Genomic DNA, 14,525 nt, shown 5'->3' on the forward strand with positions numbered 1-14,525 from the left:
CAACTCAATAGTAATCTACCAAAATAATATCTCACACAAATAGTGACACAATTCAATTTCATAACTGATCAATAACCTATCATAATTAATCAATATAATCTACCATATTTGATCACTAACCTATCATAACTGATCAATAACCTATCATAACTGATCAATAACCTATCATAAATGATCAATAACTTATCACAACTGATTCATAACCAAAATAAAATAATGTATCACACTTATTAATAATGTGACACAACTGATCAAATATCTGATCAATTACCTACATAATTGATCAATTACCTACATAAGTGATCAATAACCTATCATAACTGATTAATAACATATCACAACTGATCAATAACTTAACACAGCTGATCAATAGCTTACCACAACCTGTCTCTTATACACATCTAGATGTGTATAAGAGACAGTCTGTACTGCGTCTCTTGCCACAGCTAATGCAACTCTCTTTATGTCAATCACATTGACCCTAGGCAGGGGCGGATTTAGGGGGGGCCGGCCCGGCCCCGGCCCCCCCTTTTGGGAGGTAAAAAAAGAAAAAAGAAAGAAAAAAAAGGAGGAAAAAGAAAAAAATGATAGCCCAGAACGCCTCAAGTGTTATTTTCGGGCGTCTAGAACACAAAAATTTCGCGGGGGCATGCCCCCGGACCCCCTAGGACATTGTTGTCTCGATCGGCCCAAATTTCGGCCCCCCCTTTTGGACATCTCTGGATCCACCCCTGCTAGTCTCACTTACAACTGCAACTTAACTCTCATTCCCAGTTCGATTCAATCCCATGACAAGAAGTTAATATCTACAAACCTTTAGAATATCAATGACGGCTGTTCTACCCTCCTTGGCAAGCATAACCTGGTGTGGATACAACTGATGGAGAACCTTCTGAACAGACACATTTGGTACAGAATTCTACAAAACAATATTGAAAATACATGCTGACCTAGGACTATATAAACAAGTGCACATAAATTAGTTTCAATGATGTCATTCAAGTAACACATTTATGGATTTATCCATATTTATTTTGTGTTTTCTATATTTTTATGAATGAATAAAGACTGCGTATATAAAACAGATTCACAATTATTACAGGAGAAAAAAATAAGTAAATTTAACAATCATATTGATTTGTTTTATGTATTTTAATTTTTATAATTAATATTATGTTATACCAATATTTAATAGGATCATTTTTTTGTCGCTTCTACATGTAGCTAACCTAGGATGATCCATCTGAAGCTAGATAAGCAGATCCATTAATTTTTCAAATACGAGGCAAATCTATCAACATTCATACTAGGCTATTTCCACACAGAAGGTATAGCACAAATGAAAATTGCATCTTATCTTTAGAAGACTGGAAATTGGCTGAGGCTATGTTCAAACAGAACGACTTACACTAGCGTAACGTTAATCAAGTGGTGTGAACTTGTGCGCAGCGTAGCGAACACTGGTATTAACACGCAATCACTGGCATACAATAATCCAACAACAGACCCCTGATTAGCTTACGTCATTGAGTTACGACAGTCAATGATTTGAACTTGGTCAGTATTTGACCAATCACAATAAGCCTAGATGTAAACAGGAAATAAAATGCGTGATTGTGTATACAAATATTTTGCACAAATACTTACACAAGCGTTACATTATTTTCCCAGGCTGGACATCTCGCTAGTTACGCCATGGATTAACGTACGCCTGGTGTAAGATACTGTACACCTGGCATTATCTCCCAGGACTGAACATAGCCTCTGACAGAATTACTCTGATATCAATGCTGCTGTAATTCCTTTGAATGCTGCTGTCATCATGAGTGTCAATGATATTATTATTATGAGGTTGACATTTTATTAAATTTAATCATAATAAAATGATTCATTAAACAAGTTCAATCATCTTACTATTATCTTGATCATATTAACTAGACTATCCATTGGAAAGTCTGGAAGCCCTAATGAGTTAGACTCGTTGGATATCAAAGTTGTTGCGAAAGACAAGATCTTGGAAGCTCTGAAATAACAAAAAATAAAGCTTTGGTAGCGTGGCTGAAGATTTTTTAACATGCAATGGACAACATTGCACACAAGACCAATGATTTTAAATGCCTCTGCCAAAGTGGAAGATGGTGTGATGGAATAAATCCAGGGTTACATAGACAGAGATCACCATGGTTCAGGGTGCACACCGTGGTTACCACATAACTAAACTGCTCCTCAGAAAAAAAAACACAATTTACCATCGCCCTTACAGAGATAAGTGCAAGTAGGAAACAAATTAAAATAAGCACTACAGTATTTAAATATATACTCACAGTACGAGGGAAAAAATACTTTGTTCCACAACCGCAGGGATATTTAGAAATTAGTGATGGCCGTTTCTGGCCTATACAGTAATTCTAATACATAGTGCCATCCGTAATGAAGATAAAAAGAGCAGTAGCATAAGATTTAATTTCAAAACATTAAACTAAAAATAACATTGATTTCAAAGTGTATTTAACCAAGATAACAGGCCTTGGCCTAATTCTAATGTTTAGGGATTTTGGCTGGTAAAAAAGGTATTTCAAAGAGACAAACGTCATGATTTTGTTATCAGATTTAATGTTACAAACTCAACTTGATATTGTAATACTATTATGAAAACAGAAAGCTTTTAAGCTTTGTTTTAAAGAGGTTAAATATCAAAACATTAAACTAAAATAACATTGATTTCAGGGCATACTCACTGGTCAGATTTCAGGTTTGGTGACAATTCTTGTAATAACTCAAGGTGATCCTAAGGACAAAATAATACAGGTACTTAACAATATCACTAATTGAGTAAAAAAATATCAGTGTCACAATAGTGTCATACAGTAGTTGATCAATAACCTTTCACACTGATTGATACAGTACCACAGATAATCAATAACTTATCAGTAACTGATCAATAACTTGTCACAACAGATCAATACCTTATCACAACTCAGATCAATACCTTATCACAACTCAATAGTAATCTACCAAAATAATATCTCACACAAATAGTGACACAATTCAATTTCATAACTGATCAATAACCTATCATAATTAATCAATATAATCTACCATATTTGATCACTAACCTATCATAACTGATCAATAACCTATCATAACTGATCAATAACATATCATAAATGATCAATAACTTATCACAACTGATTCATAATCAAAATAAAATAATGTATCACACTTATTAATAATGTGACACAACTGATCAAATATCTGATCAATTACCTACATAATTGATCAATTACCTACATAAGTGATCAATAACCTATCATAACTGATTAATAACATATCACAACTGATCAATAACTTAACACAGCTGATCAATAGCTTACCACAACTGATCAATAACTTACCACAAATAATAAAAATAATTTACACACTTAATAATAATGTGACACAACTTTACAGTATCAAATTTTCATAACTGATCAATTACTACAGGTGATCCATAAGCTCATACCTTAAATGGTAAAGGGTTAACATCACGTGCTTGGAATCGTGAACGTAATGGAGGATCCAATGGGTTTCCATGGTAACGTGGAATAGGTAATCCTAGTGCTATGACACGAAAGTCTTCATTGACACGTACTAGCTTCCAAGATTTTAATTCTTCTTTGGTGTGGTCCTTAGAGGTGGAAAGAAATGTGGTTACGATAAAATTATTCGGAGGTTATTTTCATCTAACTATTCATTGATTACTTTATGTCAATATATCTTGCTCACATCATCTATCTACTATCACAATGAAAGTAGATAGTGTTAGTTCGTGATTACAAAAAAAACATGTTGAAATATGCGCTGTTGTTGTTACAAAATTTTTAGTGTGGTAAACAACACATGCTTATTTTGAGGCACATTGTAGTTGTAACGAACTAAACACACTCTACTTTTGTTTTAACCATATTCATAGAGGGTGACCCTTCCAGTGTATCCTAGAGGTTTGGTTGATATTCAGGGCCCTCTTTAAATGAAATATGTGATTTTTTATCAGCGAAGTCTTTTTATGAGCCTAGGGAGTGCAGTTATTTTTAGTTAAGATAAAAAGTCCTGAATTTGATTTGAACCCAGGACCCTGGCATTAGAATGGAAGAATCTCTAACCACTAACACTTTAATTATGTTAGTTCTTGATGTGAGCGATGATACATGGAATACTAATAATGTTCTTTATGCTTTTAGTTAAAAAATGTTTTGATTTGATCGTTTCCACACCCTCAATGTGAAACGGAGGAAGGTTAATGAAACTAAGATCTGGAAATATTACATCTTTAATTTAGCACCTTTAAATAATTTTCATATAAGCTGTAGGTATACCATCTACATATGCATCCCTAAAAAGTTGGCTAATGTAAGGTAATGGCTTTGGTCTTGTTGAGTAGCAGAGTATTGATGTAGAGGTGCAGCTAACTATGGCCCTAACATTGGCGCTGCTTTAAGATTCTTTGGGTTACTCCCCTAATGTACAATACCTTTACCTTATGATGAAGATTGAATTGACATCTTTCTTAAACCCACATCCCTCCTAAATATTAGTATCTTCCCATCAACCATTAATGTTATAGGATATTGTATACAAGTGGTAATAAAAAGGTGAAACATTCAATAAATGGTAACCAATATGTCAATAAAAAGTCATAGTAAAGTGGTGAACCTTCTGCAAAAAACTTGTTGAAAACTAGAACTATGATGTTCTATTGAATTCATTAAGCATCATAAACTAATTAATTGGCTGTTTTAAAGGCCTTGAACTGCTATTGTACTGCCAAGCTAGCTTAGCCAGACATGATACCTGGCAGCGAGGCTACCCTAGCCTAAGCCTTAGGCCAAGGCCTAGCTAGAGCTGACAGGTGAGTTCAAAACCATAAGTTTTCCCAAAATATAAAAGCATTACTCTAAAAATGATAAAAACTACATCTTATTTTTTCTGAATTGTGATTACAGTTGAGTAGAAAATAATACAACACCAACTTTTCACACAAAATTGAAGCAGAATAGACCATGCTGGCATCACAAATATGTTGTTGGGGACCAGCATACAACTGTTTTGAACTTTAATGCAATTACTGATTTGTTTTGTATAAAACACACTTCATGACTCTACTTACCTACCTTCAAATGTGAATAAGTTTCGACATAAAAATTCTCTTTAAAATTAACAACTCTGTTTACACACCTCTAAAAGTTTGTCATATCTGTCAGCAGCTACGAGAAAACGACCATCCTCTAATTGCATCTCACGATTCTCCAAAAGATTGTTTAAGACAGGCAAGACATTTCGTTCAGCTTTCTCTATACCTTCTAACACGAGGACACGTCCTTCAACAGCGGCACGGACTGCACACTACAAATTATAAAAAGCAAACACTGAAAACAATTTCTTTGTGGTATGTTTTCAAAAAAAGACTGATTGTATTTAGGCATGATTCTCAAAATTATTCAGATTAACTTGTTTTAGTCATTGTATTTTAATATTAGATTTTCATAGAGATTTGCAGATATTAGATTTGCATACAATTTACACATTAGATTTGCAAAAAAAAAAGACTGATTGTATTTAGGCATGATTCTCAAAATTATTCAGATTAACTTGTTTTAGTCATTGTATTTTAATATTAGATTTGCATAGAGATTTGCAGATATTAGATTTGCATACAATAGTGTCAGAGTGGTTGTGAGTTTCATTTACCATTGACCTTACTATAGCATTGTCTGATTTCATATCATTTCATTAATTTCCTCAAATATATTTAAAAACACATGAGATTGCTAAAAAGTAAGCTAAATTACAGTTCACTTTCTAAGATAGTATACAATAAAAAAACGGGGAAAAAATGTTTAGACAAAATCAGCTTTTTGATACAAAAATAGATGATTAATAAATAAAATATTTTCTAGATGCTTTTTACTTAGCTTATCTAGTAGGTTTATTTGATTCTGGGTTAAGTATACTTTCTTCCACATTCTATGAATTTTTTTTTTCAAACAAAAAATAAGAAATAAACAAATAGTCAAATTATGACAAGGATTAATAATATATTAATAAAAAAATAGCCTTTTGTTCAACTTTATAAGAAAGGGAATAGGCCCTCTATTTTCATCAACACAAATTCTGATGCACAAACCAGAATATAGAAATATTACCAAAATGCTATTCCAGCAACTAAAATAAGGATGGCAAAGTTAAAAAACATGTTGGAAATGGGTGTGGACAATCACTAATTTATTCATTTTTCATGGCCTATCATCTAAGAACCGTAATTTTATTTTGACATTTTAATTAGTGTGAGTCCCCAAAATACATGTCTGTCGAACATGATTGGAAGTAGTCGTGTTTGTGCTGAAATACTGTATAACTACCTTCAATGATTTTCAAATGAATTATTGAACAATTCAACAATGTTTGAAGCAATTATTAAATAACTTGATCAATATAAAATGCATTGCCTTGTTGGATTTCTTGCCATTGTTTCAGATCTGTCAAACATGATTGGCTGTAGGCCTGCTTGTGCTGAAATACTGCATTACTACCTTCACTGATTTTCAATTTAATTATTGAACAATTCAACAACGTTTGAAGCAAATTATTTAATAACCTGATCAATATAAAATGCATTGCCTTGGTGGATTTCTTGCCGTCGTTTCACATCTGTCGAACATGATTGGCTGTATGCCTGTTTGTGCTGAAATACTGCATTACTAGCTTTAATGATTTTCAATTTAATTATTGAACAATTAAACAACGTTTAAAGCAAATTATTTAATAACCTGATCAATATAAAACGCATTGCCTTGGTGGATTTCTCGCCGCTGTTTCAGATCTGTTTCTGTCGTATCTCTTGTAAGACTAATGTATTCGACCTCACGTTTAGTCAATTCCTGATGATGAACAAATGTATAGAGTATTATTATTAATATTATAACAATATATAATGATAACAAATATAAATAATAACACAAAATTATAATATACTAAATAATATGAGGAATAAAACTTCATATTAAATCCATAATTAATATCAATAACAACAGCAGCATCAACAACAGCAGCATCAACAACAACAACAATAATAGGAATTGTAGTGTAGTGTTTAATTGTCAAAAGGTCCACTGATTAATATCAGATAAGATAGTATAATACATACTCCAAGTATTGAAATACACGCCATCTACGGTGGAGAGACTAGTGTAATATCAACAAACAATTCTGTCAACTTTCACTACTGTACTACTAAGCAATTAATAGAGCTCCACATAGTACACTATAGGAAAATTATTATACAAAGGTTAGATTTAATGCTTGAAAAAAGGAAATTTTTGAATGCATCAAATCTAACCTAAGTATAATAATTTTCCATTTAATGTAGTGTATGATGCATGCTCTACTAATTGCTTCATAAGTCAATCGTCGCCTTTTAATTTTAGTTTTTTATTACCAAATGTAGCAGTCATCAGTTTCTACAGTGATATGATCAGTATACGAGTGCATATTTACATTTAGCTGTGCGTATGCTGATTTTTGCTCCTGCAGTACAGTATGGATACGATGAATAACTATTGTAATTTGTATTGTGTTAGAAAGAACTTGTTTGTAATGCTATTTTGATAGACTTCCGTCAAAGAAATAAACATTTCAGCATTTGGGAGAGAATAGTCACTGACATCCTTTTTGGTCGGTGCATGCAGACAGATAAAATCGTGCGATGGTTTCGTAACTAGGGTAGGCTACAGCCTAGTAGTAGTAGGAGGAGGCCTAGGCGGCCTCCCCTGGCCGTAGGCCTACATCTAAATCTGTTCCTTGAGTCTTTAAAATAGGTCTAGAATATTCCTATTAAACGTTCAGTTTGTTGTGTTTATGAGGGTCCATTGATTCAATGAATTCCTTAATTGTTCATACTTAATATTGAATTTGAAGTAACTTTCTACGGGTTCTAATTAAGCTTGTTTTACGAATAAAATTTCAATTACAATACAATTTTTATTATGAGGAATTTTTATTTGCACACGAACCTAAAAAAAATCAAGCCAAGCATCAACTAATTGAAAAATTAGTGGACTGTGGGTAATAGACAAATAACATTGGTAGTTGCAGTGATGACGTCACGATTGACTTATAATTAGTAATTAAAATTACAATGCTGGCTATGTCCTAAAAGATAGTAAACAAGCAAACAATACTTTTAAATCATAGACTTATCAAAAGTTTATTTAACAAAAACATGCAACAATGCCTAAATATGGTCATGATGACATCACATCATGGCCATATATAGGCCCTGAGCATCTTACATTAGATGGATATGTGCGCTATATAAAACTACATTATTATTATTATTATTATTATTATTATTATTATTATTGTATATGGGCATACAACAGTTTTTTGTCAAAGGAAATTTGATAGTCTGTACAGACCTTGATGATCATGTTTACCAAAGGTAAAGAATAGAAATGAAAAGATAAGGGTACCTGGAATGTACCAGCTGATATAGAGTGGATTGGGTATGATCCAAACATGATGGTATCTGGCAACACAGTCGTGAGTGATGTTATCCCATCCAGTTAAACAGTTTACTATATGAACATTGACAAGTTGTACCGCACGTTTTGTTTTCATTCGCATTGCATCCAATAGCAAGCAACTCACCAATTGCATATGGTTGATGCTTTTATACCACAAACGTTATGTTATTTATGCTTGAGTGATAAACTTTAATGCTGTAGGTAATCAAATTCATTTGACAATATACTTACCAAGTAACTCATTGCAATTGCCCTCCTCAAATGGCCAGGAGGCCCAATTAAAAACACATCCTGTCCAAGTAAATCCTATAAACAAAACAAATTCCATTCATAGAAAAAGCCTTTATATTAGAGAAAACGTGCATGTCGTTAGCCAGAGTAGCCTAGGTCAATACTAACTCCGGCTATATAAAATTGATTATAAGATTGAAAAATATTAATCTTATTATTGCAGTAGTGATACCATGTACACATTTTAATTATTGTTATTTATTTGTTAACGTTATTATATTTATATTTAAATTTAATGTATTGCTTAAGTATGAATTACTATGTCCATGTTAAATTAATCTTATCTATTAGAATTGCATATTTAAATAATATAGTAATAGGCATAGTCAAGGTCTAGCCTAGGCCTAAACAAATGACTATGTGAGTGTATAAAATTATGAAAAACATGAATAAAATGCAAAATTGTGAAAGAATAAAGGAAGGAGGAATACACACAAACACTGGAATACTGCATTTATTTGTCACGTAAAATTTTATAAGTATGGAGAGAGCTTTATCCTGCCTAACTCTCATGAGCTGAGTGATCAGACGCCAATAAAAAAACAACAATAGCCAGGCTCTTCAGAGCAACAGGCAGTCAGTCAACATGTACTGTACTGGTCAGTCAAATAAAATAATGTACAGCACAGTTTGGCGGAATGTGGCCCCACGTTGATTCTTTTTGCGGCCCACGAAAATGAATTAAAAACCCTACGTGTGCGGCCCGCCACACATTTCTGACTAGAAAACACCTTGTTTTTTATGGCCCGACACCGTTCATCTGTAAAAAGTAATGTTAAAACTGAGAATAAAGTGGTATAAAAGTAGAGCATGAAGGTTTTTGGAAGCACACCGAAACATCAAAGTTTGGGTGCGGCCCTCTGTGTTAAATTAAAAATTCAATTTGGCCCTCCAACCTGTATTTATGCCAACTCTTGCTGTACTGTAACCATAAAGGTGAAAATTGCTATTCATTGCAAAACTGACATCAAAATGTTTTGTTGCATTGTGTATAACTAAAAGGTATTTAAATACTCTATGAAATAAGAAATAATTAAAACAAGAAATATTGTGTATTTAGCATATTTTTTTTATATCTAATATGTTTTGCAAAAAGGGCTAAAATAATAACAGTCTTTAAGGATCATTCCACAGTATTTGGTGACAGGTCCATGAAGTAAATTTTCATTTTCAATTATTAATATAAATTTTGGATACATCAATTGATGTTTGGTTAAATTTTGTTATTTACATTTACATCAAAATTCATAATTGTCCCATCTGTACCATTTGACAAGGTTGTTTTACATTCATTTGAAAAGTAATGAGTGAAAAACTTAATATTTAATTTTCTCCTACAACAGACTATAACTTGATATATAAGTTTTTGTTTAACCTGCCTAAAATAGTATACTTCAAAAATATTTGGTAATGGACTGGACATTTTTAAGGATGGGACACACAATAATAAACCACAATTTTCTTTGGTACTGCATACAGTAACCAAGGTAGCAAAGCAAGTAAAACCTCCTTATTTTGAATTTGAGTGTGTAAAAACTTTTTATCAATAAACAATGAAAAAACAGAAATAAACATGAATTATGGAAACAATGGCTTTTTTGACAATGTTTACTGTGCTACAGTGTACAGTATTAATATTAGTGGTAATTTTTATAGGGAGAATTAAAATTATGATGGTAATGGTTGGCAATTTATATAGCACATAATATGTGGTCTCTACGTGCTGTACAGAAAAAACAAGCAAAATATATTTGAATACTAGGTCAACTAAGCAATCGAAACCGATTAGAGTTAAAGTTAAAAACAATCACGCATTTTCTTAATTTGATGAGCACCCTATTTATTAAAATCATGTTTTAGCACTTTCAATGTACTATTTGTTAATTACATTTAAGTGCATATATAGTAATTAAAGATAAAGGGGCTTAAGTTCCCCACCAGACAGGTCAAGGCCCCCCCCCCCCACCAATTGGACAGAGCTCCTCGGGCAGTCAGAGTAAAAAAGATACAGTATAAAAATAGGCCCACACCACGCTAACACATGTCTGTCACAGTCTCACAGTGTCATTTCTGGCCGTCCAGAGGTTCCTATTCTCATTTGGGTGGGGGAACCCCCTCTTAAACCCTTCCCCTAGCCCAGGCCTACAAACTCAAGTCCCCCTGTCGGACAGCTCAGTCCCCCAGCAAATATATCCTAGAGCTGCCACTGCTCTTTTCAAAGGATGTACTGATTCTTTGAAGTACACACAACTTCAATCCAATTGTGTTCACTGGGCCTACGGTTTAGAGTCCTTATCTGAGAAGACTTTGGTCTAGCATATGAAACCCAGGGTGAGGAGTGATATTGCCAATGATATTATTAAGGCTACAGGTAACATAATTATTATACACCACATATTATGTAATTGATACATTTACCTTTTGCATTATCCATCGGAGATGTTGTAACACTGACTGTGGTAGACTGTTTCCAACTAAAAATGAAAAACAAATTTTTAAACATAATGATATTAACAATGATAATTAAAATAGGTCATATTACTATATAACAACAATGCTAATTAAATAAAATAAAATAAATAAATGAATATTCATGAATTTATAATATTCAAAAATAATCAATAAAATTGATGCATTTTGTAGTATTTTGCTTTGACAACAGTTTTGATGAAATAACTGCAAGACATAAATATATTGACTTAAAGCCCAATCAGACTATAATAGTTACGTTGGCTCAGGGCCAACTTTTTTCAAGCGTGATCAATCAATAAATTTTAAGCTGGCCCAGAGTCGACCTAAATTTAGTCTGACTTTAAAGTCGGCTCAAGTCCCACAATGTGAGAACTGGGCCGATTCACCTTCATACTGTATCTGAACGTAAACCAAACCTGGGTCACCAAGACCACTTTGATAGCGGTCAATTTTGATATCTATACCATAAAATTTCACACAAAAACCCTGGCACAAAAGAGGAATTGTAAACATTCGCAGTGCAACCCTGAGCAGACTTCTAACCACCAACGGAACAGTTGTTTTGAGCCGACTGTAGTTAAGGCAGCCCTGGGCCGACATAATAAGTGTGAATGGGCACTTATTTACCATATTTAATCGGAACCAACTCTGGATGTTCTGGGTCTTTTACTGCCCTGCTTACACCACCAATAGTGATTCTTGAATCTGTGATAAAACAAGGTATTAAAACTAATTATATGATTTAATTTCTCAATTCTCGATACCGCCACAACTAAGCATAAATTAATACCACAAAAAATTAATATTTTATTTATTTTTTACAATATAATTAACCAACAAAAAAGGTGATGTTTTAAATTTCTTTCACTTTTTAATACATCATGTAAGATTTTCTTTGGTCACAAATCAAATAGCCTGGACTCTTTAAAGGCATTTTTATATAAATATAAGATATGAAATTTTGCATTGAATTTAAGGTCGATTTAAGATCCCAATGTGTGTTTGTTGTCATTGATCTCTAGATTTGATAGAAAAAAAAAACTATAAAATAATGGAAAATAATAAATTTCACATACTGTAGAATTAGAAGCTCTAAGTGAAATTAACCATGTTTCCTTGGCTTAAAAAACATTGAAATCAACACCACAATTTTTACTGTACTGTACTATTATTAATATTGCTTTCTAAAATTTAGAGTATTCTTTTCAAATTAACAAATTTTGTGTAGTTTATTTCATTTGGGAATTGAAGGAAATGGCATGGAATTTCATTTGGTTAGGTAGCCTAGGCTTTTTTAGTATAGTCAGAGCATGCAAAACTAAAAACTATTTTTTGAACGTAGAAAAGATCTCTTTAAACAAAAAGAATAAGGAAAACTATTAAATTAAACCCATTAAAAAATATTTCATTTACCGAAGAAAAAAAAAATTTTAATACACACAAAAATAGCCAAAATTTGTCAAACGTATTAAACATTGTATTTTATAAAAGATCTCTTTTTCTTTCATAAAAAAATAAACAAATAAAAATGATACGAAGAGGGTAAAGTATTAAATTAAGTTTATTTATTTATCCGGTAGGAGATAAATTAGTGAGGAGATCTCACTCCAACCCCAACCTATGAAGGATAGGCTGCTACTGTAGCTTGGTAAAAGTTTTTAGGTGGCAGAATTCTGTAAACACTTTTTTGTTAAATTAAACCTAAAGTATGAAAATACAATAGATTTCATTTACAGAAAAAAAAAGTATCGACCATAATAATAAGAAAATACAGCCAAACAAATGTTGTCGATATATTTGACTATTAATTCAGTAGCATTAACACGAACACTGTACATAAGTCAAAGGCTTGCTTTCAACTATGCTGAGCCTAGAGATCCGAGGCTAGCTAGGAATTTCAGGAGGATCCGGCACAATTTTAGCTAGGCCTAGTCCTGAGCCTTCGCCGCCTAGAGGACATAGGCCCTGAGCCAACCTACCAACCTGTGTGACATAATGCTATCGTCGAAGGTGGACAACGATTCGACGACAAAACTAACTGTAAATGTCGAAGGCGCCTAATAGAATTTTCAATAGCACTCATTCTTAATATAACGCAAGACATCTGATTTATAATTTGCACGTAATTTATAAGAACTTCATAAACTCTAGGCCCAGGCCTATTTCTACTTTGTTGGACGTTGTTATCCCGCATGCGGTGCTAGCTAGCTAGCTAGTAGCCAGCTCGCGATTTTTTTTTCCGTACGAAACATTTACATGAAACTCCACTCGGGCCGTCTCGGCTGAATCGACCCGAAAATCTCCTTGCAGATTCAGGAGGTCAAAAGGTCATCAACAGATAAACGTCTACAAAACAACTTCTGAGAGAACGTCGCTGTCAAATTCTTAAAAATACATTGATGTTACCATGGGTCGTTTAAAATGACATATACTATTTGATTACGCTGCACGAGTAATAAAAAATGTTATTTTAACTTGAGTTACATACTATGACAATTTGAATTTTTTAGTTAGGCCTGGGTTTTGCATAATTACCTAGGCCTACAAGTACTAAAAACGCTTTCTGGGAAAAGCACAAAGAGTAAGGAAAAGCGCGTTTTTCTTCATCACTGATCAAATGAAACAGGGTGACAGTTATTTTCAAATTAAGAGAAGAGCTGAGAATAGGTGCGCAGCTCTAAAATACTGGATGCCATAAGATGACCTGCCAAAATGGCAGAGCACCAAATGAATGTAAAATTGAACTAGTTATTAATATTAGGCATAGTAATCGGCATGCAGGTCCTTGATTACAAGGCTAGACCAATTACATGTAATGTCGAAATGATTATTATTTTATTATTATTATTATTAATTATTATTATTAATTATTATTGCCTGTACGTTAAGGGGAACTTAGACAATGGAGGAATTAGAGAACAATTTAACGAGTCGACGTTAAGGGGAAATAACAGAAGATATTCCCCTTGGGCTAGTTATTATTTATAGGCCTAGTATCTGTAGGTTCTTCATTACAAGCCTTAGGCCAAGGTAATTATTGCTGAAATTTATTATTATTATTATTATTACCTGTACCTTAGGGGAACTTAGACAATGGAGGAATTAGAGACTCAATTAAAAAAACGACGTTAAGTGGAAATAACACAAAAGATATTCCCCTTGGGCGATTATTATTTATAGGCCTATTAAATAGTACGGTAT

At 32.9% G+C, this 14,525-nt stretch overlaps 1 protein-coding gene across 1 annotated transcript in view; it reads right to left on the bottom strand.

The window, feature by feature from the left end:
- Positions 1–13,546, bottom strand: part of LOC117108410 (von Willebrand factor A domain-containing protein 8-like) — a 47,924-nt gene extending 34,378 nt beyond the window's left edge. Inside the window, 10 exon segments of the mRNA XM_033250424.1 lie at positions 815–919; positions 1,915–2,023; positions 2,739–2,788; positions 3,503–3,667; positions 5,215–5,382; positions 6,807–6,917; positions 8,793–8,867; positions 11,271–11,326; positions 11,952–12,029; positions 13,308–13,546. Coding sequence (XP_033106315.1) covers positions 815–919; positions 1,915–2,023; positions 2,739–2,788; positions 3,503–3,667; positions 5,215–5,382; positions 6,807–6,917; positions 8,793–8,867; positions 11,271–11,326; positions 11,952–12,029; positions 13,308–13,518 — 1,128 coding nt within the window. The 5' untranslated portion in view covers positions 13,519–13,546.
- Between the last annotated feature and the right edge of the window lie 979 nt (positions 13,547–14,525).

This window comes from Anneissia japonica, unplaced genomic scaffold (genome assembly GCF_011630105.1).
Source record: "Anneissia japonica isolate Jap-2015-1 unplaced genomic scaffold, ASM1163010v1 scaffold1776_len382430_cov169, whole genome shotgun sequence".
Classification (NCBI taxonomy): domain Eukaryota; kingdom Metazoa; phylum Echinodermata; class Crinoidea; order Comatulida; family Comatulidae; genus Anneissia; species Anneissia japonica.